At 44.1% G+C, this 24,775-nt stretch overlaps 1 protein-coding gene across 1 annotated transcript; it reads left to right on the plus strand.

The window, feature by feature from the left end:
- Positions 1-270: 270 nt before the first annotated feature.
- Positions 271-24,775, plus strand: LOC123486229 (dihydropyrimidinase-like). Its single transcript, XM_045217495.1, has 4 exons — positions 271-458; positions 1,520-1,662; positions 24,057-24,264; positions 24,458-24,775. Exons 1-4 carry the CDS (start codon positions 294-296, stop codon positions 24,515-24,517), a joined length of 576 nt encoding a protein of 191 aa, XP_045073430.1. The 5' UTR covers positions 271-293; the 3' UTR covers positions 24,518-24,775.

The raw sequence follows: 24,775 nt of genomic DNA on the forward strand, positions 1-24,775 counted from the left end.
CCTGGTCAAGACCTACAGGAAACGTATGATCTCTGTAATTGCAAACAAAGGTTTCTGTACCAAATATTAAGTTCTGCTTTTCTGATGTATCAAATACTTATGTCATGCAATAAAATGCTAATTAATTACTTAAAAATCATACAATGTGATTTTCTGGATTTTTGTTTTTTTTAGATTCCGTCTCTCACAGTTGAAGTGTACCTATGATAAAAATTACAGACCTCTACATGCTTTGTAAGTAGGAAAACCTGCAAAATCGGCAGTGTATCAAATACTTGTTCTCCCCACTGTAGATGCTTCTGTTTCATTCTTCCAGTGATGACCTCAGTGTGACTGGGACAGACCACTGCACATTCTCTGTGTGTCAGAAGGCCCTGGGCAAAGACGACTTTACAAAGATCCCCAACGGAGTCAACGGAGTGGAGGACAGGATGTCTGTCATTTGGGAGAAGGGCGTTGTCAGTTAGGCCTCTCATTCTGCTCCCCCAGCATATCACATCCTTCTTTATTATACACACTATAGGCCAGTTTCCCGGACAGAGTAAACATATAGTCCTAAACCAAAAAGCAGACTCATGGAGATTCTCCATTGAAAGTGATTTTTTTGTCCAGGACTAGGCTTAATCTGTGTCCAGGATACAGGCCCTACAAAAATGAGTGGTACTATTTTCAGACGGTTGATTAAATTCTATAGTAGGAGTTAATAGGTGCCAAGTGACATTTCTGCTGTGAGAAGAGAAGATAATAATTGATATTATGCAATTTATTATGTGCATCAAGGAAGTTATTATCTCCCTCCCTCCCTTCCTTATTTCTGTCCTTCTCTTTCCATTTCTTCCTTCCTTCCTCCCTCCCTTCCTTCTTTCTGTCCTTCTCTTTCCATTTCTTCCTTCCTTCCTCCCTCCCTTCCTTCTTTCTGTCCTTCTCTTTCCATTTCTTCCTTCCTTCCTCCCTCCCTTCCTTCTTTCTGTCCTTCTCTTTCCATTTCTTCCTTCCTTCCTTCCTCCCTCCCTTCCTTCTTTCTGTCCTTCTCTTTCCGTTTCTTCCTTCCTTCCTCCCTCCCTTCCTTCTTTCTGTCCTTCTCTTTCCATTTCTTCCTTCCTTCCTCCCTCCCTTCCTTCTTTCTGTCCTTCTCTTTCCATTTCTTCCTTCCTTCCTCCCTCCCTTCCTTCTTTCTGTCCTTCTCTTTCCATTTCTTCCTTCCTTCCTCCCTCCCTTCCTTCTTTCTGTCCTTCTCGTTCCATTTCTTCCTTTCTTCCTCCCTCCCTTACTTCTTTCTGTCCTTCTCTCAGGAAAATGAATGCTTTAGCCGGTTAACCCGGAGGCCATTGCAAAAATTAACATTGTAAAACGCTGGCAAAAAAATTGCACGTTTTGATATTTGGAGTGAAACTTTGAATCGCTTACTGCACACTTAAGCATTGACCTTTTGTCAGGTTAATTATGTCAGTAAATATGGAATTTGTCATTCATATCCAGGATATTGAAACTCAGTATTTTGTGTAATTACTTTCCGCAGCATAGCGGGAAAATGGACGAGAATCGATTTGTAGCCGTCACCAGCAGCAATGCAGCGAAAATCTTCAACTTCTACCCCCAGAAGGGAAGGATCGCTAAGGGATGTGATGCTGATGTGGTCATATGGGATCCTAAGGCAACCAGGTGAGACAAGGATAAAGACCATCAAAGACGTTTCTCATTAAACACATAGTGAATTAGTGATGTTTAGCTAAATTATTAAATGTTTTGATGATGATGTTTTTTAAATCTTTGTGTATGCATATTGTCCAACTAGTAGCATTTCATCACTGCTATTAACTTCTTACACTGCAGATGGTGCTGACAAATTGAGCTTGCCACAAAGCCTGTCTTCAGGGTGAAAAACATTTGTCTAAATAAAAAAAGAGTTTCATGTTAACTAGCTATGGTACAGCCTGGATATAACTATAATACAGCCTGGATTTAACTAGCAATGGTACAGCCTGGATATAACTAACGTTAGCTAGGGTAGCTACAGCCTGGATATAACTAGATATGGTAGGCCTACAGCCTGGATATAACTAGCTATGGTACAGCCTGGATATAACTAACGTTTGCTATAGTACAGCCTGGAAATAACTAGCTATGGTACAGCCTGGATATAACTAGCTATGGTACAGCCTGGATATAACTAGCTATGGTACAGCCTGGATATAACTAACTATGGTACAGCCTGGATATAACTAGCTATGGTACAGCCTGGATATAACTAACTATGGTACAGCCTGGATATAACTAGCTATGGTACAGCCTGGATATAACTAACTATGGTACAGCCTGGATATAACTAGCTATGGTACAGCCTGGATATAACTAACTATGGTACAGCCTGGATATAACTAGCTATGGTACAGCCTGGATATAACTAACTATGGTACAGCCTGGATATAACTAACTATGGTACAGCCTGGAAATAACTAGCTATGGTACAGCCTGGATATAACTAACTATGGTACAGCCTGGATATAACTAACTATGGTACAGCCTGGATATAACTAACTATGGTACAGCCTGGATATAACTAACTATGGTACAGCCTGGATATAACTAACTATGGAACAGCCTGGATATAACTAGCTATGGTACAGCCTGGATATAACTAACTATGGTACAGCCTGGATATAACTAGCTATGGTACAGCCTGGATATAACTAACGTTTGCTATAGTACAGCCTGGAAATAACTAGCTATGGTACAGCCTGGATATAACTAGCTATGGTACAGCCTGGATATAACTAACTATGGTACAGCCTGGATATAACTAGCTATGGTACAGCCTGGATATAACTAACTATGGTACAGCCTGGATATAACTAGCTATGGTACAGCCTGGATATAACTAACTATGGTACAGCCTGGATATAACTAACTATGGTACAGCCTGGATATAACTAACTATGGTACAGCCTGAATATAACTAGCTATGGTACAGCCTGGATATAACTAACTATGGTACAGCCTGGATATAACTAGCTATGGTACAGCCTGGATATAACTAACTATGGTACAGCCTGGATATAACTAACTATGGTACAGCCTGGATATAACTAACTATGGTACAGCCTGGATATAACTAGCTATGGTACAGCCTGGATATAACTAACTATGGTACAGCCTGGATATAACTAACTATGGTACAGCCTGGATATACAGTAGAAGGTGAAGGTGGATCTTTCATCCAGTAGGGCCAACACACACCAGCTGAGACCCTTCCCACAAGGCACCAGCCGTGACATCACTGCTGTGTCATCTGCATCGTTCAAATTAAGATAATTTAAAAAGGAAGAATTGCACCATTTATATCTCTTATTGCACTGAATCCATTGGACGTATGAGTAATGTTTTGGGAAATTAAATAATGGGGTTATGAATAATCCCAGTGAGCAATTCAACATGCTTATGTAAGCACTGATGTTTTGTGCATGAGTGAGATAGCAATATCCGGTTGTGACGTAGTCATTTCTTTTATGTTGAGGTTGACACATTTTCTCATAAATGTAGACCGGTTTACTCTGAGTCTGCATCACAATACAAAATACTTGAATGTACAGATTAAAATTGTTATTTTAAGTCAAATATATGGTGTCGTTTTGAATTGGCCAATGGGAAGGGCTGCATAAGTGTCATTCCACACACACACACACACACACACACACACACACACACACAATCTGTACTGTACATATCTCTACTAAGCAGTAAACTAGACTAGCGTATGTGTGCATGCAAGGCAAGGAGCTAGCAACAGCCATAACAGGCTTACACAACCCAGCAGTAACATCACTGCTTTCTTTCCTCTGGAATCTGGGCTAGGTCCCTCAAGACAAATCACAAAGTGTTGATGTGAGCTGATGAAGGGGTAGGAAGGAGGATGAACCCCAGTGTAATTTTGCTGTAAATGAATTTCATGATAATGTGAGATGAGGCTCTTGTGTAAGTGTTGCTCAGCTCAGCTCAGACAGACCTTGTGAATATTACTAATGCATGCAGCTCTGGAATGAGGAAGAGTTCTAGTCCCTACCTCACCTCTTAGCCTTGATGACTACATCATGTCCAATTCTATTTCAGATCAATTCTAGGCTTGTGTGGTTGTCAAGTCTCTGCACCCAGAACCAAATTAGCTACTGGATTATGTCTTGTAACATTTTAATGTTAGGGCTGTGATGAGAGACTAGCGGTTGTATAGTAATCCTATAGTATACAGTTATATATTGTAGTACACTATAGTAGCATTGTTTGTTGTACAGCATGTGTGCTACCACTGTGTTCTAGTGCTATGGTGTGATTGAAGCTTTGTAGCCCTTCATGTTTGATTTTTGTAACAGTGAATTCATCTGTGAAACTGCCTAATTAATTGGCCTAAATGTGGCTTAAAAACATCAGGGGCCGAGGGCAAGATTGAGTTATCCAATGTAATGACGCTACTGTAGTTCTGCATCCCAAATAGCATCTTATTCCCTACATAGTGCACTAGCTTTGACCAGAGCCCTATGGGAAATAGGGTGCCATTTAGGACATATCCTTTGGGTTTGTGTCATTAGTGGGATGGGAAAAATAACTCTCTTCTCCTTCCCCTTTTTTAGATTTTGTTTTGTTATTATTTTATTGCCGCTACACTTGAAAGATGACTGTGGAGGGAAATATTACCTGTCATAACAGCATTGTCATTCATAATGTATTAAAACAATTATTCGTTTGTCACAAATGATTTGAATTGTAAGATTGCTTTCTCTCTTCAAGTTGCTGATATAGTTTTATCGTTTTTATTTCTCAGCAGAAACCATTTAAAGGTTACAGTTGTACCTTCCATTAGACACAGCGTTTCTTAAATGCAAACTTTAAAAGTGAGCTGTATCATCTGTCAGTTAATTTAAACTGCTCATTTACATGTATCGTCCCATTCCTGCCCTAGGCATATGGCAGGCAGTATAATGTCTGGATACCCGGGTAGCAAGCAGCACTATTCTTTTTAGTGTGCTTATGCAGCACTTTTCAAATAGCCTCCACAATAGTACTGTAAGAAAACGCTGAAAATGTTTAGACACAATTTATTGACTGAAAAATATTGCAGATGACGTACCTTGTAAGCTGTTTTTCTCCTCATGTTCCAAATACTATTATGATGTATTGGTACTTAGACCAGAGAATGTCATTTGCCAGTAGCTTTCAGAATCAAAGCGAGAGGAAACAGACTCATTTTTATCTATCTTCTAAACTGTGTGTGTAGAAAAACACAGTTGTAAAACATATCTTCTTTAAATGTTATTTTATTATTTATTTTTTTAAATTAGAACAAAAATCATAGTATATATACAGTGAGGGAAAAAAGTATTTGATCCCCTGCTGATTTTATAGGTTTGCCCACTGATAAAGAAATTATCAATCTATAATTTTAATGGTAGGTTTATTTGAACAGTGAGAGACAGAATAACAACAAAAAAATCCAGAAAAACGTATGTCAAAAATGTTATAAATTGATTTGCATTTTAATTAGGGAAATAAGTATTTGACCCCTCTCAATCAGAAAGATTTCTGGCTCCCAGGTTTCTTTTATACAGGTAACGAGCTGAGATTAGGAGTAAAAGAAACCTGTCCACAGATGCAATCAATCAATCAGATTCCAAACTCTCCACCATGGCCAAGACCAAAGAGCTCTCCAAGGATGTCAGGGACAAGATTGTAGACCTACACAAGACTGGAATGGGCTACAAGACCACCGCCAAGCAGCTTGGTGAGAAGGTGACAACAGTTGGTGCGATTATTCACAAATGGAAGAAACACAAAATAACTGTCAATCTCACTCGGCCTGGGGCTCCATGCAAGATCTCACCTCGTGGAGTTGCAATGATCATGAGAACGGTGAGAAATCAGCCCAGAACTACACGGGAGGATCTTGTCAATGATCTCAAGGCAGCTGGGACCATAGTCACCAAGAAAACAATTGGTAACACACTACGCCGTGAAGGACTGAAATCCTGCAGCGCCCGCAAGGTCCCCCTGCTCAAGAAAGCACATATACAGGCCCGTCTGAAGTTTGCCAATGAACATCTGAATGATTCAGAGGAGAACTGGGTGAAAGTGTTGTGGTCAGATGAGACCAAACTCGAGCTCTTTGGCATCAACTCAACTCGCCGTGTTTGGAGGAGGAGGAATGCTGCCTATGACCGCAAGAACACCATCCCCACCGTCAAACATGGAGGTGGAAACATTATGCTTTGGGGGTGTTTTTCTGCTAAGGGGACAGGACAACTTCACCGCATCAAAGGGACGATGGACGGGGCCATATACCGTCAAATCTTGGGTGAGAACCTCCTTCCCTCAGCCAGGGCATTGAAAATTGGTAGTGGATGGGTATTCCAGCATGACAATGACCCAAAACACACGGCCAAGGCAACAAAGGACTGGCTCAAGAAGAAGCACATTAAGGTCCTGGAGTGGCCTAGCCAGTCTCCAGACCTTAATCCCATAGAAAATCTGTGGAGGGAGCTGAAGATTCTAGTTGCCAAACGTCAGGCTCAAAACCTTAATGACTTGGAGAAGATCTGCAAAGAGGAGTGGGACAAAATCCCTCCTGAGATGTGTGCAAACCTGGTGGCCAACTACAAGAAACGTCTGACCTCTGTGATTGCCAACAAGGGTTTTGCCACCAAGTACTAAGTCATGTTTTGCAGAGGGGTCAAATACTTATTTCCCTCATTAAAATGCAAATGTATTAATAACATTTTTGACGTACGTTTTTGTGGATTTTTTTGTTGTTATTCTGTCTCTCACTGTTCAAATTAACCTACCATTAAAATTATAGACTTATAATTTCTTTGTCAGTGGGCAAACATACAAAATCAGCAGGGGATCAAATACTTTTTTCCCTCACTGTATATATATATAATATATATATATATATGTGTTCGTGTATGTATGTGTGTTTTCACTTTGTCATTATGGGGTATTGTGTGTAGATGGGTGAGAATTTTTCAATATTTAATCCATTTTGAATTCAGGCTTTAACACAACAAAATGTTGAAGAAGTCAAGTGGTATGAATACTTTCTGAAGGCACTGTATATATACAGTGCATTCGAAAAGTACTCAGACCCCATTCCTTTTTCCACATTTTGTTACGTTACAGCCTTATTCTAAAATGGATTAAATAAAACAATTTCCTCATCAATCTACACACAATACCCCATAATGACAAATCGAAAACTTTTTTGCAAATGTATTAAAAATAAAAACAGAAATACCTTATTTACATAAGTATTCAGACCCTTTGCTATGAGACCCGATATTGAGCTCAGGTGCATCCTGTTTCCATTGATCATCCTTGAGATGTTTCTACAACTTGACTGGAGTCCACCTGTGGAAAATTCAATTGACTGGACATGATTTGGAAAGGCACACACCTGTTTATATAAGGTCCCACAGTTGACAGTGCATGTCAGAGCAAAAACCAAGCCAAGAAATTGTCCGTAGAGCTCCGAGACAGGATTGTGTCAAGGCACAGATCTGGGGAAGGGTACCAAATAATGTCTGCAGCATTGAAGTCCCCAAGAACACAGTCCAAGAACACAGTGGCCTCAATCATTCTTAAATGGAAGAAATGTGGAACCACCAAGACTCTTCCTAGAGCTGGCCGCCCGGCCAAACTGAGCAATCGGGGGAGAAGAGCCTTGGTCAGGGAGGTGACCAAGAACCCGATGGTCTCACTGACAGAGCTCCAGAGTTCCTCTGTGGAGATGGGAGAACCCTCCAGAAGGACAACCATCTCTGCAGCACTCCACCAATCAGGCCTTTATGGTAGAGTGGCCAGACGGAAGCCACTCCTCAGTAAAAGGCACATGACAGCCCTCTTGGAGTTTGCCAAAAGGCACCTAAAGGACTCTCAGACCATGAAAAACAAGATTATCTGGTCTGATGAAACCAAGATTAAACTATTTTTCCTGAATGCCAAGCGTCACGTCTGGAGGAAACCTGGCACCATCCCTACGGTGTAGCATGGTGGTGGCAGCATCATGCTGTGGGGATGTTTTTCAGCGGCAGGGACTGGGAGACTAGTCAGGATCGAGGGAAAGATGAACGGAGCAAAGTACAGAGAGATCCTTGATGCTCCAGAGCGCTCAGGACCTCAGACTGGGGCGAAGGTTCACCTTCCAACAGGACAACGAGCATAAGCACATAGCCAAGACAACGCAGCAGTGGCTTCGGGACAAGTCTCTGAATGTCCTTGAGTGGCCCAGCCAGAGCCTGGACTTGAACCCGATTCAACATCTCTGGAGAGACCTGAAAATAGCTGTGCAGCGACGCTCCCCATCCAACCTGACAGAGCTTGAGAGGATCTGCAAAGAAGAATGGGAGAAACTCCCCAAATACAGGTGTGCCAAGCTTGTAGCGGCATACCAAAGAAGACTCAAGGCTGTAATCGCTGCCAAAGGTGCTTCAACAAAGTACTGAGTAAAGGATCTGAATACTTAAGTAAATGTGATATTTCAATTTTTTATTTGTAATACATTTGCAAAAATGTCTAAAAACCTGTTTTTGCTTCGTCATTATGGAGTATTGACGAGGGAGAAAAAACGATTTAATAAATTTTTGAATAAGGCTGTACATAACAAAATGTGGAAAAAGTCAAGGGTCTGAATATTTTCTGAATGCTGTGCAAATACAGTGCATTCGGAAAGTATTCAGACCCCTTCCCTTCCTCATCATTTTGTTACGTTACAGCCTTATTCTCATCTACACTGATTGAAGTGGATCTAACAAGTGACATCAATAAGAGATCATAGCTTTCAGCTGGTCAGTCAAAAGCTCTGACGAAGGCCTTGAGGCCGATACGTAAAGCTTATTAATGAGCAGCGATACTAGCAAGAGCAGTGTGCGGGTTTCTTCATTTTTCTCATCTTATTCAACTGTTACCATGCACCTGCAACAAAGATAGCTCAGATGTGCGAGTGCCTTTTGAATTTTGAACCTGGTCAGTCTATGTCATGGAAAAAGCAGGTGTTCCTAATGGTTTGTCCACTCAGTATAGAATCAATATGTTGCATGAAATTAAATATTTGGAATTCAAATTTGTGGGAATTTGATTCTGTATTTAATACTGCATGGACTAAATCAAATAGAGGGCTCTTGTCACGAGGGTCTATGTCGTCCAAGTATGACCAAGGCGCAGCGTGTCCAAGAAACATGACTTTATTAAATAAACGTTAACGGACTACAAACAAAAGACGACTCAATGAAGTCCACGGTACACTGACCAAAAGGAACAAAACCCCACAAAACCCAGGTGAAACCACACAGTTTAAATATGGCTCCCAATCAGAGATAACGAGCCGACAGCTGACACTCGTTACCTCCGATTGGGAGTCATATGACTAATCAACAACAAAACCAAACATAGAAATGAACAACTAGATCCAACATAGAAATACACCCTAAATGAAAATAACAACCCTGGCTCAACAATCAGAGTCCCTGGAGCCAGAGTGTCACAGCTCTGCTCAGCACTACCAATCCTTTGTGAATATTTTCCTGGAGAGAATACAAACCCTGTGACATTTAGAGAGGAAACATTATGTCATGTTTCATACCTCACGGAAAAAGCAGATACAATATTATGTCAATTTAAAGGCACTGGGAAATGTCCTCTTTGATTTCCACATGATAAAAATGTAAAAATCACTTTTTCTTAATCTATATTGATTGAAGTGGATTTAACAAGTGACATCAATAAGGGCACATCTAGCCACTGGGATTTTTGCCCATTCTTCAAGGCAAAACTGCTCCAGCTCCTTCAAGTTGGATGGGTTCCGCTGGTGTACAGCAATCTTTAAGTCATACCACAGATTCTCAATTGGATTGAGGTCTGGGCTTTGACTAGGCCATTCCAAGACATTTAAATGTTTTCCCTTGAACCACTTGAGTGTTGGTTTAGCAGTATGCTTAGGGTCATTGTCCTGCTGGAAGGTGAACCTCCGTCCCAGCCTCAAATCTCTGGAAGATTGAAACAGGTTTCCCTCAAGAATTTCCCTGTATTTAGCGCCATCCATCATTCCTTCAATTCTGACCAGTTTCCCAGTCCCTGCCGATGAAAAACATCCCCACAGCATGATTCTGCCACCACCATGCTTCACAGTGGTGATGGTGTTCTCTGGGTGATGAGAGATGTTGGGTTTGCGCCTTTGCGTTTTCCTTGATGGCCAAAAAGCTCAATTTTAGTCTCATCTGACCAGAGTACCGTCTGAGTTTTGGTGGGCAGCCCTCCCTTGGCAGGTTTGTTGTGGTGCCATATTCTTTCAATTTTTTAAATAATGGATTTAATGGTGCTCCGTGGGATGTTCAGAGTTTCTGATATTTTTTTATAACCCAACCCTGATCTGTACTTCTCCACAACTTTGTCCCTGACCTGTTTGGAGAGCTCCTTGGTCTTCATGGTGCTGCTTGCTTGGTGGTGCCCCTTGCTGAGTGGTATTGCAGACTCTGGGGCTTTTCAGAACAGATGTATATATACTGAGATCATGTGACACTTAGATTGCACACAGGTGGACTTTATTTAACTAATTATGTGACTTCTGAAGGTAATTGGTTGCACCAGATCTTATTTAGGGGCTTCATAGCAAAGGGGGTGAATACATATGCACGTACCACTTTTCCGTTATTACTTTTTTTGAATGTTTTGAAACAAGTTATTTTTTTCATCTCACTTCACCAATTTTGACTATTTTGTGTAGGTCCATTACATGAAATCCAAATAAAATCCATTTAAATTACAGGTTGTAATGCAACAAAATAGGAAAAACACCAAGGGGGATGAATACTTTTGCAAGGCACTGTACAATAAGTCCATGACAACAAAAAGACAACAGTCACACAGTGGCGGAATAAATTCAACTAAACATACGTTTGTTTCATCACAAAACCGGAGAGCAGCATCTGTCCGGTGAAGTCCACAAAGCAAATATTGCATACAAACAGTTATCACCTACAGCATGGTCAAGCAATTAAACATTTTCGACAGTTTACTAAACAAGTACTGATTTAGAACCACGGAGTTACCGCAAGTCAGCACAAAGAAAACAGGAGCACTGCTATTCCAGCACCATTTCATCTTAAAGATTTAAACATAATAAAATCAACAAGGCTATATACGCTAAGTTTAATACACTGAAAACAAACTTAAAGATACCAAAAACAACTTAGTCCAATCAATGTTGCTAAATATCATGTGGCTGTCCATGGAACTGATTTCTACATATTGAACTTCAATCTTCTCAGGCCAGTGGCACAACATATTAATTTATGGTTAGATCAGAATCGCCGTCGTAATCATTGGCGATCTCCATCCATGGCTTAGGAAAGGGCCGATTTAGAAAGCTAGCTACTGCAAAACATCAACACAAGCAGACCCGAAACCGACCCGTTTTTCTGAAAATAACGTTTTGCAAAGGAAATTATTTGATTGGTCTGAAGCCAAATCCAAACTGGCCTCCTTGGGGGGCGTTTTGCTGCACCAGGACAACCCACAGTTGACATCAGCATCAATCAATCAAATGCTACGGCGGCAACATGTTATATTATTTTGGTCCAGACAGCATCAAATACATGGGCTACACATACAAGTACTTCCAAGATGACGTAGCAGTGCGGTCGTGTACTCTGTGTGTGTCCGTGTAAATAGCCAGTTTTTTGTATTTTTCGTACATATTTCCCTATCACACTTTTCATCCTTCTACTAAATATACTTTCCTGCAACCGCCTCACTCAATGTGGAACGGATTCTATTATTGACTTACCTTTTATCTAGAATCTCCAGTTGAAACTAGCTAGCCAGCTAACTAGCTACTTGCTATTAGCCACCGTTAGCGGTTTTCACCCAGAACATCTGATTTTCTGCCGGAAACTGAATCACTGGACATTAACACTGGATCGCAACTAGCTAGCCGCAACCGAATGGATGTTGCTGTTGGCTAATCACCACTGCCCCCGAAGCAAGCACCAGTTAGCCTTGAGCTAGCCTAGAGCCAGGCCCATATCCCGGCTATCTAGCTCTCTGTCTACCGGACGGGGGTGGCCAGCTAACTAGCTACTTGCTATTAGCCACCATTAGCGATTTTTCACCATTGTCCGTGGCCTGCACGACCTACCAGCCAGCTCTAGCCTGGACTATTATCGGCCAGTCTGCACTGTCTGCACAGCGCGTTATCGACCCAGAACATATCGTTTTTTCTGCCGGAATCCCTGAATCACTGGATCTTTAACACCGGATCATCGCAATTAGCTAGCTGAAACCAAATGGATGTTGTTGTTGGCTAATCAGCCTTGAGCTAGCCTCGAGTCAGGCCCATCTCCTGGCTATCTACCTCTCTGTCAACCGGACGGGACCTCCTAGAGTCGACACGGAGCCCCGCCGATCCATCACGACTGGTCTGCCGAAGTAATCGTCTGTGGTTTCAACAGGCTTCCCATTGCAACGACCACGAAGATCCATCTGCTAGCCCCGGCCCGCTAGCACACGCAAACAACAGCCGTGCTTCCGGCTAGCCTGTGCTGTAGCACCAATTCGAACTGCTCTCGGACTCACATATTGCTGTTCACTGGACCTTATGATCACTCAGCTGCACAGCTGATGCCTGCTGGACTGTTCCTTTACACGGTACCCTGTCCTGTTTATCTGTTTAGCCTCAGCCCAAACTTTCATCGCCATTACCAGTTGTTGTCTTAGCTCTCTCGAATAACACCTGTAATTGCTTTATGCCTCTCTTCCATGTCAATATGCCTTGCCTATTGCTGTTCCAGTTAGTTCTTATTATACAATTTCACTGTAAAGCCCCAAGTCCCTCTCAAACTGCCTCAAATAGCTCCTTTGTTCCACCCCCCATACACGCGGAGACCGGCTCAATCAGTGCCTCCAGTGATGCTATCTCTTTCATTGTTACCCAACGCTTAGGTTTACCTCCACTGTACTCATATCCTTCCATATCCTTGTCTGTACATAATGCCCTGAATCTATTCTACAATGCCCGGAAATCTGCCAACCTTAATTCTCTGTACCCAACGCACTAGAAGACCAGTTCTTAAAGCCTTTAGCCGTATCCTTATTCTAGTCCTCCTCTGTTCCTCTGGTGATGTAGAGGTTAACTGTCAAGGAGTCAGTGTAATGCGGTAGGACGAAGTCAGGCGCAGGACACAGAGCTAATCGAAAAACGTACTTTACTCGTAGGTATCTTAATGAACATACCTCCATGCAGGGAGGAACAAACCCGCTCACATACGACAACTAAAACATGAACAAACACGCACAACACACAGTGTGAGCCAGAGGGTTAAATAGGGAAAACATAATTACATGATGGGAAACAGCTGAGACCAATACAGACAAAACAAGTAGAACATAGAAACATGGATCGGTAGCAGCTAGTATTCCGGTGACGACAAACGCCGAAGCCTGCCCGAGCAAGGAGGAGGGGCCGCCTCGGCTGAATTTGTGACATTAACACAGGCCCTGCAGCCCCCAGTATCACTCCTACTCCTCAGGAGCTATCATTTGTTGCCTTCTGTAACCGTAAAAGCATTGGTTTTTTGCATGTTAACATCAGAAGCCTCCTCCCTAAGTTTGAGTTATTCACTGCGTTAGCACACTCCGCCAACCAACCCTGGTGTTCTAGCAGCGTCTGAATCCTGGCTTAGGAAGGCCACCAAAAATTCAGAAATGTCCATCCCCAACTACAAAATGTTCCGTCTAGATAGAACTGCCAAAGGGGGTGGAGTTGCAATCTACTGTAGAGATAGCCTGCAGAGCTCTATCATATTATCCAGGTCTGTGCCCAAACAGTTTGAGCTCCTACTTCTAAAAATCCACCTTTCCAGAAATAAGTCTCTCACTCTTGCCACTTGCTACAGACCCCCCTCAGCCCCCAGCTGTGCCTGGACACCATATGTGAATTGATTGCCCCCCATCTATCCTCAGAGTTCGTACTGCTTGGTGACCTAAACTGGGATATGCTTAACACCCCGGCCATCCTACAATCCAAACTAGATGCCCTCAATCTCATACAAATTATCAAGGAACCTACCAGGTACAACCCTAAATCCGTAAACATGGCCACCCTTATAGATTTCATCCTGACTAACTTACCCTCTAAATAGACCTCCGCTGTCTTCAACCAGGATCTCAGCGATCACTGCCTTATTGCCTGCGTCCGTAACGGGTCCGCGGTCAAACGACCACCCCTCATCACTGTCAAACGCTCCCTAAAACACTTTAGCGAGCAGGCCTTCCTAATTGTCCTGGCCCAGGTATCCTGGATGGATATCGATCTCATTCCGTCAGTAGAGGGTGCCTGGTTGTTCTTTAAAAGTGCTTTCCTCTCAATCTTAAATAAGTATGCCCCATTCAAAAACTTCAGAACTAAGAACAGATATAGCCCCTGGTTCTCCTCAGACTTGACTGCAATTGACTAGCACAAAAACGTCCTGTGGCGTACTGCATTAGCATCGAATAGCCCCTACGATATGCAACATTTCAGGGAAGTTAGGAACCAATATACACAAGCAGTTAGGAAAGCAAAGGCTAGCTTTTTCAAACAGAAATTTGCATCCTGTAGCACTAACTCCAAAAGGTTTTGGGACACTGTAAAGTCCATGGAGAATAAGAGCACCTCCTCCCAGCTGCCCACTGCACTGAGGCTAGGAAACACTATCACCACCGATAAATCTACAATAATCGAGAATTTCAACAAGCATTTTGCTACGGCTGGCCATGCTTTCCACCTGGCTACCACTACCCCGGTCACCAGCTCTGCAACCTCCGCTGCAACTTGCCCAAGCCCCCCCCACTTCACACAGATTCAGACAGCTGATGTTCTGAAAGAGCTGCAAAATCTGGACCCCTACAAATCAGCTGGGCTACACAATCTGGACCCTTTCTTTCTAAAATTAGCAGCCAAAATTGTCGCAACCCCTATTACTAGCCTGTTCCACCTCTCTTTCGTAACGTCTGAGATCCCCAGATATTGGAAAGCTGCCGCGGTCATCCCCCTCTTCAAAGGGGGTGACACTCTAGATCCAAACTGTTACAGACCTATATCCATCCTTCCCTGCCTTTCGAAAGTTTTTAAAAGCCAAGTTAACAAACAGATCACCGACCATTTCGAATCACACCGTACCTTCTCCGCTATGCAATCCGGTTTTAGAGCTGGTCATGGGTGCACCTCAGCCACGCTCAAGGTCCTAAACGGTATTTTAACCGCGATCGATAATAGACAGTACTGTGCAGCCGTCTTCATTCACCTGGCCAAGGCTTTCGACTCTGTCAACCACCGCATTCTAATTGGCAGACTAAATAGCCTTGGTTTCTCAAATGACTGCCTCGCCTACTACTTCTCAGTTCAATGTGTCAAATCGGAGGGCTTGTTGTCTGGACCTATGGCAGTCTCTATGGGGGTGCCACAGGGTTCAATTCTTGGGCCGACTCTTTTCTCTGTGTATATCAATGATGTCGCTCTTGCTGCTGGTGATTCTCAGATCCACCTCTACGCAGACGACACCATTTTGTATACATCTGGCCCTTCATTGGACACTGTGTTAACAAACCTCCAAACGAGCTTCAATGCCTTACAACACTCCTTCCGTAGCCTCCAACTGCTCTTAAACACAAGTAAAACTAAATGCATGCTCTTCAATAGAACGCTGCTGGCACCCGCCCACCCGACTAGAATCACTACTTTCGACGGGTCTGACCTAGAGTATGTGGACAACTACAAATACCTAGGTGTCTGGTTAGACTGTAAACTCTCCTTCCAGACTCACATTAAGCATCTCCAATCCAAAGTTAAATCTAGAATCGGCTTCCTATTTCGCAACAAAGCCTCCTTTACTCATGCTGCCAAACATGCCCTCGTAAAACTGACTATCCTACCGATCCTTGACTTTGGCGATGTCATTTACAAAATAGCCTCCAACACTCTACTCAGCAAATTGGATGTAGTCTATCACAGTGCCATCTGTTTTGTCACCAAAGCCCCATATACTACCCACCACTGTGACCTGTACGCTCTTGTTGGCTGGTCCTCACTACATAATCGTCGCCAAACCCACTGGCTCCAGGCCATCTATAAATCACTGCTTGGCAAATCCCCGCCTTATCTTAGCTCATTGGTCACCATAGCAACACCCACCCATAGTATGCGCTCCAGCAGGTATATCTCACTGGTCATTCCCAAAGCCAACACCTCCTTTGGCTGCCATTCCTTCCAGTTCTCTGCTGTCAATGACTGGAACGAACTGCAAAAATCTCTGAAGCTGTAGACTCTTATCTCCCTCACTAACTTTAAGCATCAGTTGTCAGAGCACCTTACCGATCACTGCACCTGTACACAGCCATCTGAAATTAGCCCACCCAACTACCTCATCCCCATATTGTTATTTATTTTGCTCATTTGCACCCCAGTATCTCTATTTGCACATCATCTCTTGCACATCTATCATTCCAGTGTTAATACTAATTGTAATTATTTTGCACTATGGCCTATTTATTGCCTTACCTCAATAACTTGCTACATTTGCACACACTGTATATATATTTTCTGTTGTATTTTTGACTTTAGGTTTTGTTTTACCCCATATGTAACTCTGTGTTGTTGTTTTTATCTCACTGCTTTGCTTTATCTTGGTCAGGTTGCAGTTGTAAATGAGAACTTGTTCTCAACTGGCTTACCTGTTTAAATAAAGGTGAAATTAAAATAAAAATACTGAGACAGAGAGGCGCTGTTTTCCTCGCTCGGATAAGTTCTCCGGTGAGATTCAGCCAAATTATGAAAATACAGGGAGAGACGAAATATACATTATGGCATCCATGAATACATGCCACTGTTGGTCAGTCTGTCATGGAAAGAGCAGGTGTTCCCAATGTTTTGTACACTCAGTATGTATATATATATATATGTATATATATACAGTGAGGGAAAAAAGTATTTGATCCCCTGCTGATTTTGTACGGTTGCCCACTGACAAAGACCTGATCAGTCTGTACTTTTAATGGTAGGTTTATTTGAACAGTGAGAGACAGAATAACAACAAAAAAATCCAGAAAAACGCATGTCAAAAATGTTATAAATTGATTTTCATTTAAAGAGGGAAATAAGTATTTGACCCCTCTGCAAAACATGACTTAGTACTTGGTGGCAAAACCCTTGTTGGCAATCACAGAGGTCAGACGTTTCTTGTAGTTGGCCACCAGGTTTGCACACATCTCAGGAGGGATTTTGTCCCACTCCTCTTTGCAGATCTTCTCCAAGTCATTAAGGTTTCGAGGCTGACGTTTGGCAACTCGAACCTTCAGCTCCCTCCACAGATTTTCTATGGGATTAAGGTCTGGAGACTGGCTAGGCCACTCCAGGACCTTAATTTGCTGCTTCTTGAGCCACTCCTTTGTTGCCTTGGCCATGTGTTTTGGGTCATTGTCATGCTAGGATACCCATCCACGACCCATTTTCAATGCCCTGGCTGAGGGAAGGAGGTTCTCACCCAAGATTTGACGGTACATGGCCCCGTCCATTGTCCCTTTGATGTGGTGAAGTTGTCCTGTCCACTTAGCAGAAAAACACCCCCAAAGCATAATGTTTCCACCTCCATGTTTGACGGTGGGGATGGTGTTCTTGGGGTCATAGGCAGCATTCTCCAAACACGGCGAGTTGAGTTGATGCCAAAGAGCTCGATTTTGGTCTCATCTGACCACAACACTTTCACCCAGTTCTACTCTGTTCTTTGGCAAACTTCAGACGGGCCTGTATATGTGCTTTCTTGAGCAGGGGGACCTTGTGGGCGCTGCAGGATTTCAGTCCTTCACGGCGTAGTGTGTTACTAATTGTTTTCTTGGTGACTATGGTCCCAGCTGCCTTGAGAACATTGACAAGATCCTCCCGTGTAGTTATGGGCTGATTCCTCACCGATCTCATGATCATTGCAACTCCACGAGGTGAGATCTTGCATGGAGCCCCAGGCCGAGGGAGATTGACAGTTCTTTTGTGTTTCTTCCATTTGCGAATAATCACACCAACTGTTGTCACTTACTCACCAAGCTGCTTGGCGATGGTCTTGTAGCCCATTCCAGACTTGTGTAGGTCTACAATCTTGTCCCTGACATCCTTGGAGAGCTCTTTGGTCTTGGCCATGGTGGAGAGTTTGGAATCTGATTGATTGATTGCTTCTGTGGACAGGTGTCTTTTATACAGGTAACAAACTGAGATTAGGAGCACTCCCTTTAAGAGTGTGCTCCTAATCTCAGCTCGTTACCTGTATAAAAGACACCTGGGAGCCAGAAATCTTTCTGATTGAGAGGGGGTCAAATACTTATTTCCCTCATTAAAATGCAAATCAATTTATAACATTTTTGACAAGCGTTTTTCTGGATTATTTTGTTGTTATTCTGTCTCTCACTGTTCAAATAAACCTACCATTAAAATTATAGACTGTGTCAGTGGGCAGAATGTCATGAGTGTGCAAAGCTGTCATCAAGGCAAAGGGTGGCTATTTGAAGAATCTCAAAAATAAAATATATTTAGATTTGTTTAACACTTTTTTGGTTACTACATGATTCCATATGTGTTATTTCATAGTTTTGATGTCTTCACTATTATTCTACAATGTAGAAAATAGGAAAAATTAAGAAAAACCCTTGAATGAGTAGGTCCAAACCTTTGACTGGTACTGTATATCAACTCAGCAAAAAAAGAAACTCACTGTCTCACTGTCAACTGCATTTATTTTCAGCAAACTTAACGTGTAAATATATGTATGAACATAACAAGATTCAACAACTGAGACATAAACTGAACAAGTTCCACAGACATGTGACTAACAGAAATTGAATAATGTGTCACTGAACAAAGGGGGGGGTCAAAATCAAAAGTAACAGTCAGTATCTGGTGTGGCCACCAGCTTCATTAAGTACTGCAGTGCATCTCCTCCTCATGGACTGCACCAGATTTGCCAGTTCTTGCTGTGAGATGTTACCCCACTCTTCCACTAAGGCACCTGCAAGTTCCCTGACATTTCTGGGGGGAATTACATTTTACATTTTACATTTTAGTCATTTAGCAGACGCTCTTAACCAGAGCGACTTACAGGAGCAATTAGGGTCAAGTGCCTTGCTCAAGGGCACATTAACGTCATTTAGCAGACGCTCTTAGCCAGAGCGACTCACAAATTGGTACGTTCACCCTATAGCCAGTGGGATAACCACTTTACAATTTGGGGGGGTTAGAAGGATTACTTTATCCTATCCCAGGTATTCCTTAAAGAGGTGGGGTTTCAAATGTCTCCGGAAGGTGGTGAGTGACTCCGCTGTCCTGGCGTCGTGAGGGAGCTTGTTCCACCATTGGGGTGCCAGAGCAGCGAACAGTTTTGACTGGGCTGAGCGGGAGCTATGCTTCCGCAGAGGAAGGGAGCCAGCAGGCCAGAGGTGGATGAACGCAATGCCCTCGTTTGGGTGTAGGGACTGATCAGAGCCTGAAGGTACAGAGGTGCCGTTCCCCTCACTGCTCCATAGGCAAGCACCATGGTCTTGTAGCGGATGCGAGCTTCAACTGGAAGCCAGTGGAGTGTGCGGAGGAGGGGGGTGACGTGAGAGAACTTGGGAAGGTTGAACACCAGACGGGCTGCGGCATTCTGGATGAGTTGTAGGGGTTTAATGGCACAGGCAGGGAGGCCAGCCAACAGCGAGTTGCAGTAGTCCAGACGGGAGATGACAAGTGCCTGGATTAGGACCTGTGCCGCTTCTTGTGTAAGGCAGGGTCGTACTCTCCGAATGTTGTAGAGCATGAACCTGCAGGGAGCGGGTCACCGCCTTGATGTTGGCGGAGAACGACAGGGTGTTGTCCAGGGTCACGCCTAGGCTCTTCGCACTCTGGGAGGAGGACACAGCGGAGTTGTCAACCGTGATGGCGAGATCATGGAACGGGCAGTCCTTCCCCGGGAGGAAGAGCAGCTCCGTCTTGCCAGGGTTCAGCTTGAGGTGGTGATCCGTCATCCATACTGATATGTCTGCCAGACATGCAGAGATGCGATTCGCCACCTGGTTATCAGAAGGGGGAAAGGAGAAGATTAGTTGTGTATCGTCAGCGTAGCAATGATATGAAAGGCCATGTGAGGATATGACAGAGCCAAGTGACTTGGTGTATAGGGAGAAAAGGAGAGGGCCTAGAACTGAGCCCTGGGGGACACCAGTGGTGAGAGCGCGTGGTGCGGAGACAGCTTCTCGCCACGCCACTTGGTAGGAGCGACCGGTCAGGTAGGACGCAATCCAGGAGTGAGCCGCGCCGGAGATGCCCAGCTCGGAGAGGGTGGAGAGGAGGATCTGATGGTTCACAGTATCAAAGGCAGCAGACAGGTCTAGAAGGACAAGAGCAGAGGAGAGAGAGTTAGCTTTAGCAGTGCGGAGAGTCTCCGTGACACAGAGAAGAGCAGTCTCAGTTGAATGACCAGTCCTGAAACCTGATTGGTTTGGATCAAGAAGGTCATTCTGAGAGAGATAGCAAGAGAGTTGGCTAAAGACGGCACGCTCAATAGTTTTGGAAAGAAAAGAAAGAAGGGATACTGGTCTGTAGTTGTTGACATCAGTGGGGTCGAGTGTTGGTTTTTTTGAGAAGGGGAGCAACTCTCGCTCTCTTGAAGACGGAAGGGACATGACCAGCGGTCAAGGATGAGTTGATCAGCGAGGTGAGGTAGGGGAGAAGGTCACCGGAGATGGTCTGGAGAAGAGAGGAGGGGATGGGGTCAAGCGGGCAGGTTGTTGGGCGGCCTGCAGTCACAAGTCGCAGGATTTTATCTGGAGAGAGAGGGGAGAAAGAAGTCAGAGCATAGGGTAGGGCAGTGTGAGCAGGACCAACAGTGTCATTAGACTTAACAAACGAGGATCGGATGTCGTCAACCTTCTTTTCAAAGTGGTTGACGAAGTCATCCACAGAGAGAGGAGGGGGGAGGAGGATTCAGGAGGGAGGAAAATGTGGCAAAGAGCTTCCTAGGGTTAGAGGCAGATGCTTGGAATTTAGAGTGGTAGAAGGTGGCCTTAGCAGCAGAAACAGATGAAGAAAATGTAGAGAGGAGGGAGTGAAAAGAAGCCAGGTCGGCAGGGAGTTTAGTTTTCTTCCATTTCCGCTCCGCTGCCCGGAGCTCTGTTCTGTGAGCTCGCAATGAGTCATCAAGCCACGGAGCTGGAGGGGAGGGGCCGAGCCGGCCGGGAGGATAGGGGACACAGAGAGTCAAAGGATGCAGAAAGGGAGGAGAGGAGGGTTGAGGAGGCAGAATCAGGAGATTGGAGGGAGAAGGATTGAGCAGAGGGAAGAGATGATAGGATGGAAGAGGAGAGAGTAGTGGGAGAGAGAGAGCGAAGGTTGCGGCGGCGCATTACCATCTGTGTAGGGGCAGAGTGAGTAGTGTGGGAGGAGAGCGAGAGAGAAAAGGAAACAAAGTAGTGGTCAGAGACTTGGAGGGGAGTTGCAGTGAGATTAGTAGAGGAGCAGCATCTAGTGAAGATGAGGTCAAGCGTATTGCCTGCCTTGTGAGTAGGGGGGACGGTGAGAGGGTGAGGTCAAAAGAGGAGAGGAGTGGAAAGAAGGAGGCAGAGAGAAATGAGTCAAATGTGGACATAGGGAGGTTGAAATCCCCCAAAACTGTGAGGGGTGAGCCATCCTCAGGGAAGGAACTTATCAAGGCGTCAAGCTCATTGATGAACTCTCCAAGGGAACCTGGAGGGCGATAGATGACAAGGATATTAAGCTTAAATGGGCTAGTGACTGTGACAGCATGGAATTCAAATGAGGAGATAGACAGATGGGTTAGGGAAAAAATTGAGAATGTCCACTTGGGAGAGATGAGGATTCCTGTACCACCACCCCTCTGACCAGATGCTCTCGGGGTATGTGAGAACACATGGTCAGACGAGGAGAGAGCAGTAGGAGTAGCAGTGTTTTCAGTGGTGATCCATGTTTCCGTCAGCGCCAGGAAGTCGAGGGACTGGAGGTTGGCATAGGCTGGGATGAAGTCAGCTTTGTTGGCAGCAGAACGGCAGTTCCAGAGGCTGCCTGCGACCTGGAACTCCACGTGGGTGGTGCGTGCAGGGACCACCAGGTTAGAGAGGCAGCAGCCACGCGGTGTGGTGCGTTTGTGTAGCCTGTGCAGAGAGGAGAGAACAGGGATAGGCAGAGGCATAGTTGACAGGCTGTAGCAAATGGCTACAAAAATGCAGAGGAGATCGGAATGAAATGAGCTGAGCATCTGGGAGCGGAGGTTGAGGGCTAGGGAATGGCCCTAGCCCTCAACCTCCGATCCAACAGGTCCCAGACGTGCTCAATGGGATTGAGATCCGGGTTCTTCGCTGGCCATGGCAGAACACTGACATTCCTGTCTTGCAAAAAATCACGCACAGAACGAGCAGTATGGCTGGTGGCATTTTCATGCTGGAGGGTCATGTCAGGATGAGCCTGCAGGAAGGGTACCACATGAGGGAGGAGAATGTCTTCCCTGTAACGCACAGCGTTGAGATTGCCTGCAATGACAACAAGCTCAGTCCGATGATGCTGTGACACACCGCCCCAGACCATGATGGACCCTCCACCTCCAATTCGATCCCACTCCAGAGTACAGGCCTCGGTGTAATGCTCATTCCTTTGACGATAAACGTGAATCCGACCATCACCCCTGGTGAGACAAAACCGCGACTTGTCAGTGAAGAGCACTTTTTGCCAGTCCTGTCTGGTCCAGCGACAGTGGGTTTGTGCCCATAGGCGACGTTGTTGCCAGTGATGTCTGGTGAGGACCTGTCTTACAACAGGCCTACAAGCCCTCAGTCCAGCCTCTCTCAGCCTATTGCAGACAGTCTGAGCACTGATGGAGGGATAGTGCGTTCCTGGTGTAACTCGGACAGTTGTTGTTGCCATCCTGTACCTGTCCCGCAGGTGTGATGTTTGGATGTACCGATCCTGTGCAGGTGTTGTTACACGTGGTCTGCCACTGCGAGGACGATCAGCTGTCCGTCCTGTCTCCCTGTAGCGCTGTCTTAGGCATCTCACAGTACGGACATTGCAATTTATTGCCCTGGTCACATCTGCAGTCCTTTTGCCTCCTTGCAGCATGCCTAAGGCACATTCACGCAGATGAGCAGGGACCCTGGGCATCTTTCTTTTGGTGTTTTTCAGAGTCAGTAGAAAGGCCTCTTTAGTGTCCTAAGTTTTCATAACTGTGACCTTAATTTCCTACCGTCTGTAAGCTGTTGTGTCTTAACGACCGTTCCACAGGTGCATGTTCATTCATTGTTTATGGTTCATTGAACAAGCATGGGAAACAGTGTTTAAGCCCTTTATAATGAATATCTGTGAAGTTATTTGGATTTGTATGAATTATCTTTGAAAGACAGGGTCCTGAAAAAGGGAAGTTTCTTTTTTTGCTGAGTTAATATATACGTTTATGGCTGTGTTTACATAGCCACCCTAAGAACCCAAATCTGATTTTCTTTTTATATCTGATCTTTTTTTCTGACTGTCCACACTCAGTTTTACATGTGACCCATATCAGATTTGCGCATGCACACTGATGTAGACTCTGAAGTAGCACTCAGATGCAATGCTCATTTCCTGTCACTGTTCCTTTATATTGATGAGTGGTTGTCATGGTAACGGCAGGTCATATGCAAAATAAACGACTTCAGAAAGAAAAAACCTGATCTGAATGTCCAGACAAAGGTTGCATATGGAGGATTGGGTTTGTATCAGGATTGAGATCCACAAATGGAGATGGTATAAATCGGAACTCAAAAGATCAGATTCCCTGTGTTTTTTTGCTGTTTACACATTAGGGAAAATATCAGATAGGTATCAGATATGCAAATAATTGGCAAGAACTCTGAATTGGGCTGCCTGTGTAAACACAGCCTATGTGTAACGTTAATTACTTGTAATGTCCTCATTCAACACAGTATTTGACCAAGTACATCTGCATCTGTTTGTTTGTGTGCATGTTGTGCGCGTGTAGGAAGATTTCTGCAGCAACGCACCACCAGGCTGTGGATTACAACATCTTTGAGGGCATGGAATGCCACGGTGTTCCCGTGGTGACTATCTCCAGAGGGAAGGTGGTCTATGAGAGAGGTCAGCTGAAGACCCAACCAGGAGAAGGCCGCTTCATCCCCAGACAGCCCTATGCAGAGTTCATCTACAAACGAGTCAACCAGAGGGAACAGGTCTGTCTCAATATTATGGCGCCTTGTGACTTATCGCTTTATTATAAAGTTTCATAATGTTCCGTGACTGCATCTATGATGTGCTATTAATGTATTTATAAGGCCCAATAACACTATATATTAAGGTTCTACAAGTGTTGTAGTTATACCTGTGTTATTAACACTGGTTTTTAAAAAGCAGTTTGTTTTCCAGGTGGGACAGCCTAGTCCTGTAATCAGGAAGCCTTATGATGGTGAAATCATCTCTATATAAAGGAATGGAACTCATCATGAAGTTATTTCTAGCTTCGGATCTACATGCAAAATGTTCTCTCAACTTTTCAAGGCTACCACGGGTCTGTGAATTTTGTTAAGCTGGACCAAGAGAAAATTAATGTTTGTTTGAATGCAGATGCCAGTGAATATTTTGATTCTGATGATATTATGTTGCCAAAGTATTTAGTAAAATGTATACAATTTTATAAAATGTATTATGTTATTACTATGTGAAATAAACACTTGCATAGTTATA

Source organism: Coregonus clupeaformis, unplaced genomic scaffold (assembly GCF_020615455.1).
Source record: "Coregonus clupeaformis isolate EN_2021a unplaced genomic scaffold, ASM2061545v1 scaf1075, whole genome shotgun sequence".
NCBI classification, from domain to species: Eukaryota; Metazoa; Chordata; class Actinopteri; order Salmoniformes; family Salmonidae; genus Coregonus; species Coregonus clupeaformis.

Coding starts and splice junctions, on each gene's coding strand:
- LOC123486229 (XM_045217495.1), top strand. CDS start 294: ATGCTTCTGTTTCATTCTTCCAGTGATGACCTCAGTGTGACTGGGACA. Junction 459..1,519: donor TCATTTGGGAGAAGGGCGTT/GTCAGTTAGGCC, acceptor TACTTTCCGCAG/CATAGCGGGAAAATGGACGA. Junction 1,663..24,056: donor TGGGATCCTAAGGCAACCAG/GTGAGACAAGGA, acceptor GTGCGCGTGTAG/GAAGATTTCTGCAGCAACGC.